This window comes from Mirounga angustirostris, unplaced genomic scaffold, assembly GCF_029215605.1.
Source record: "Mirounga angustirostris isolate CCGP_5_RB_7025 unplaced genomic scaffold, mMirAng1.0.hap1 SCAF_12, whole genome shotgun sequence".
NCBI lineage: Eukaryota > Metazoa > Chordata > Mammalia > Carnivora > Phocidae > Mirounga > Mirounga angustirostris.
In genome coordinates, this window is record NW_026991720.1 from 11,062,008 (window position 1) to 11,066,935 (window position 4,928).

Sequence of the window (4,928 nt, forward strand, 5' to 3'; positions counted from 1 at the left end):
TTCTATAATCTCTGGCTCTCCCAGCCTCATTGCAGCACCTATTAGACTGAGAAGAAACCCATATACACTTAGAATATACTAGGTTGGGATAGGTTAGCCTTATTCTTAATTTGATCATATTGATAATGGTGTACTACATTGTATAAAGAAGGCTTGGGAGTCAGATCATTGGGGCATGGGTCTAGCATTTGCCATTTGCTTAATGTTTACATCTGTAAAATGGGATGGTAATGAGAAATGGGTTTTTATGATAAAATGAGGTGATCTCTGTAAATTAGCTATCTATGTGCAGTGGATGGCATGGAGTAAGTACATAGTAATAATGTTGACTACTGTTATTATTGTTAAAACCTTTTCTCCCCATTCAGTTGCCTCTACTTGGGGCTTTCCATCACTACTTGATCATTGAGAGCTGGGTTGTAGCACTTGCTAACTCCTCCTAGTGAAGAGTATGTGTTTGTCCAAAGAGAATCACAGATACTCTTCTTAAGCAGGTGAGAAGAGTTTATAAACAAGTGGTCATCAAAAGCCCAGGGCAGGCTGGAAAGTGGATTTCATTGGGTAATTCCCTGGGATGCCAGCTGAATGTGTGCAGACTTACTTTCTGACCACAGAAATTTATAAGACAGATTATAAGGTTTAGTCAACAAAGTCAGTGTTCCCCTAAGTCTAAGTAGGCATTTAGGTACATTTACTATTTATAAGAAGAAGTACAACTAAGGGGAAACGTCCTAATATGGAGTAAAAAAGGAAAAAGGTATCAACAGGTCCTAAATCTCTGTGGCTACAATATTTTAAAAAATGGTAACTGATGTGGCTATATCCGGTAAAGCCTGCATTCTGCTATTATTGAGCACACCTGATGAAGTCACAGGTAGAGTGTCTATTTTAACCTTTTGGGATCCACAGCAGTGGATGAAATCAACTTATTCCTCTAGGTGCTCTCAACTGACTGTGCAGTTAGATGAAAGAATATATTTGATAGAATTACATATAATGAATGCAAAAAAACCCAAGTACTTCCTGGACAGAAAAAGGGAGTGCTTTACAGAATCTCTTGGATTATTCAGTCTCAGATATAAAGAGTGAGAAGCTTAGGTGGTACACAGTACCCAAAGCTCCAGGGAACTACTGAGCCTAGGGATTCCAATGTCACTCCAGCTGGGAATGACCTTCCTTGTACAGCGCTCTCCTCAGGGCACTCTTGACCTCCGCGTTCCTCAGGCTGTAGATCAGTGGGTTCAGCATAGGGTTGAAAAAGCTGTAAAGCAAGAAAGGGATCTTCTGCTGTTCCTCAGGGTGGTGGGATTTGGGGGCCATGCACATGACAATGGCACTACCAAAGAAGAGCCCCACCACACAGAGGTGGGAGGAACAGGAGGAGAAGGCCTTTCTGCGGCCCTCCCCAGACTGGATATTCAGGATGGCAAATAGCACCAAGCAGAGGGGCCCGACTAAAACAAACACAGAAGCCACAAAAATTACCACTTGGTTGAGCCTCGTGTCAGCACAGGCAGCTTGAGGACAGACAGGATTTCACAGAAGAAGTGGTTGATTTCACGAGGCCCACAGAAGGGCAGCCTCAGGATGAGGCTCACATGGACCAGGGCCAGCAGGGAGCCACATGCCCAGGAAGTCACCACCAGGGTGATGCAGACCCTCCAGCTCATGATGGCAGAATATTGGAGGGGGTGGCAGATGGCCACATACTGATCATAGGACATCACCACTAGGAGAAGACATTCTGTCAGAGCAAAAGTCAAAAAGAGAAAGGTCTGTGTCAAGCAGCCAGCAAAGGAGATGCGCTTGTCTGGCTTCGGGAGGTTCACCAGCATCTGGGGCATGGTGTTGCAGGCATAGGCTATGTCGACGATGGCCAGGTGGGAGAGGAAGAAGTACATGGGGGGGGTGCAGTCAGGAGTCCAGCCAGATGAGCCCCAGGATGATGCTGTTCCCCAGCAGGGTGCAGGCATAGAACAGAGAGAAGAGCCCAAAGAGAACCATCTGAATTCTTGGGCCAAGACAAAATCCTAGTAGAATGAACTCTGTCACCACTGTCTGATTTTCCCCCATTCCACTATGAAGAGAAAATGGAAAGATTGGGATGGAATTGTAAAAAAAACATCTAGGGGCGCCTGGGTGGCTCAGTCGTTAAGCGTCTGCCTTCGGCTCAGGTCATGATCCCAGGGTCCTGGGATCGAGTCCCACATCGGGCTCCCTGCCCAGCAGGGAGTCTGCTTCTCCCTCTCCCACTCCCCCTGCTTGTGTTCCTGCTCTCCCTATCTCTCTCTCTGTCAAAATCTTAAAAAAAAAAAAACATCTAGACATATTATACATTTTGTCATTTTTAGAAGATAAACTATTAAAGTTAACAATCTAGTTACACATTAAGTTAATCACTTAATCTGACAACCAGTTTTACAGAAAGGGGATTATGTCACCAAGGACAGATTACCTAGAGCCAATGACACTGTAATGGGGAGGAAGAATGTCAAGCCAAAGATGAAATAAAGTAACCATTAAATACGGATTATCTTGGCGCTGCACGTGCCAGAATTATTAAGAGAACTGCTGGAGTGTAGAGGTCATCAGTCATGGAAGGACTCCAGATACGAAAATTAGAGTAGCCTAGGAAAGAGACGTGAAAATCCAGTTTCTCACTAGAAATATCAACCATGCGGCTTTCAGCAACAGAAATCCACCTTTGCACTTTAGAGGAGCTTATGCGATGAAAGAAGGAGCATCTTCTGTGACTGTTTAGGGTCGCAAAGAAGGAATCAGTGGATGGGCTACATACAGGCTCTATTGACTATATTTTACAGTGGGTGACGGATACAAACTGACAATTGGCCATTTAGCAATCTATTGATTGATTCCTAGCTACTGATTTACCAAAAAATGGTTCCAAATAACAATCCATAAACTTTGAAGGAATTGTTTTTTTGGCAGGCTGCCCAGTGTTCATGTATCATAAGTCTAGACTTTGTGGGCAGGCGTGTAAACAAGTATGAGGTGAGGCGTTCACGCTTGATTTGAAGGCTGTGGTGTGTATGGATCCATGTGAAGACATTTTAAGATGCAGTTCCCTATATGCACTATTTGTAATTCATCTCCTCTCTACTTCTATTAAAAGAGCAAATCCAGGTACTAATATAACTAAGAAAGGCCATACTTGGAATGATGCTGTATGGCTTAGCATTTGCATCATGTACCCTTGTGAAATTCAAAACCACAAGAAACAGGGACACCTGGGTGGCTCAGTCAGTTAAGCATCTACCTTCAGCTCAGGTCATGATCCCAGGGTCCTGGGATAGAGCCCCGCACTGGGCTCCCTGCTCAGCGGGGAGCCTGTTTCTCCCTTTGTCTGCTGCTCCCCCCGCTTGTGCTCTCTCTCTCTCTCTCTGTCAAATAATAAATAAAATCTTAAAAAAAAAAAAACTACAACAACCATTTATTAAAAAATGAAGTCTGCCTTACTTCGATAATATAAGAATTGCTAAGTGCTTTATAGATAGCTAATTTAAAAATTTTTGGCAAAGAGATAATTTAGTGAATTTGTCATTTACGGATTGCTATAGCAACACACTGGTGGTCAGGTATTCGAGGCTTCTATGAATAGGTGATGTGCCAAATAGTAATTGTCTTGTCCTTAAGTCCTTAGTAATGGCTTCCTCCATATACCTTGTAGAAATCAGCATCTTTCTAGTGCACGCATTTTGTTGGTGCCTTTACTAGGCAAAAATAACCTGAGGCTGAACTATTGAACTTGTGCCTTCTTGCCTCTGAAGAAAAGTCTCTCCGGAATTCCCATAAAGAAAGATGCTGCCGGTTTAAGACCCTAGTCCAGTGTCATTAATTCCAACGGAGACATTAATGAGATGCTCCCTGAGGAACTTGAGAATAAGAGAAATAACACTGCTTCTTGAAAAATAAAACTCGCAAAACACACTTATCATGGATGAGAAGAACTGGAGAAGGAAACATGACAACCCAAGCAAACGTGTAGGTGGGGGATGTGAGTCCATCCCCAACTCCACTCAAAGTGCTTTGCTGCAATCTCACGGAACCAGGAAGGGGGGAGGATCTGATTGTAAGTAGGGGACCCAAATGTAACAATTTGGGTGCATATCTGCAGAAAGGCTGAGGAATAGAGAAGGGGGTGATTCAGGAGGGCTGGTGTTTGCCAGCACCTCTTTCTGTACTGTCCAGGGAATGAGAAAGCAGTTCTCCTGGGGGGTCTGTATCCTCAGTCCAAGTGGCTTGAGTGAGCAGTGATCAGTAACCCTCATTCTAAGATCTCCAGTGAATGCCCTCTGCTTGGGGTCCAGGCTCACCAATTAACCATGAGGTATTAATTTGCCTTCCTGTGCAGATATTTTGACAAATAGGGAATGTGCTACTAAGCAAAGCTTTTGCCAATATTTTTATAATAAATAATTCCATTCAGGTTTATGCATGGTTCCTTTTTTTTTCCTTTTAGTTTGAATATTAGGATATGGATGGAAATGTACATACTTAACAAAATTTCCAGAGCTGGATCTATAAAGTGGGGACCAGGCCTGGGACAGAGATAACCTCATTAAAATACAACCCAAAAAAAGTTTGTCTGAGCAGCTAACTGGGACCTGAAGGACATCCCCATTAAATCCCTCTCTAGAATCAACAAATGACTTTTTTAGAATAAACATTATCAATAAATGTTTATTATATCATCAAATCACAAATGGATTAACTAATGGATACATCAAGTCACTAATAGATACCATGAACTCCTAAAACATGACCAGGGCTTATTTATTTTTTTAGAATTATATAAAAAAATTACTGTGCTAGGACAGCCCTTTACATTTATTTGGAAAACCCATACAAAGCATATGAAAATACTTAGTTGTGAAAATGCATTTGAACCCACATCTTATAAAAAGCAC

The 4,928-nt window shown here is 42.5% G+C and overlaps 1 protein-coding gene across 1 annotated transcript; it reads right to left on the bottom strand.

The window, feature by feature from the left end:
* Positions 1–1,152: 1,152 nt before the first annotated feature.
* LOC123835885 (olfactory receptor 2A1/2A42) lies at positions 1,153–2,073 on the bottom strand. The gene is given in 3 exon segments (XM_064575599.1): positions 1,153–1,517; positions 1,520–1,907; positions 1,909–2,073. Coding segments are annotated over 3 exon segments (918 nt in total).
* Positions 2,074–4,928: the final 2,855 nt, after the last annotated feature.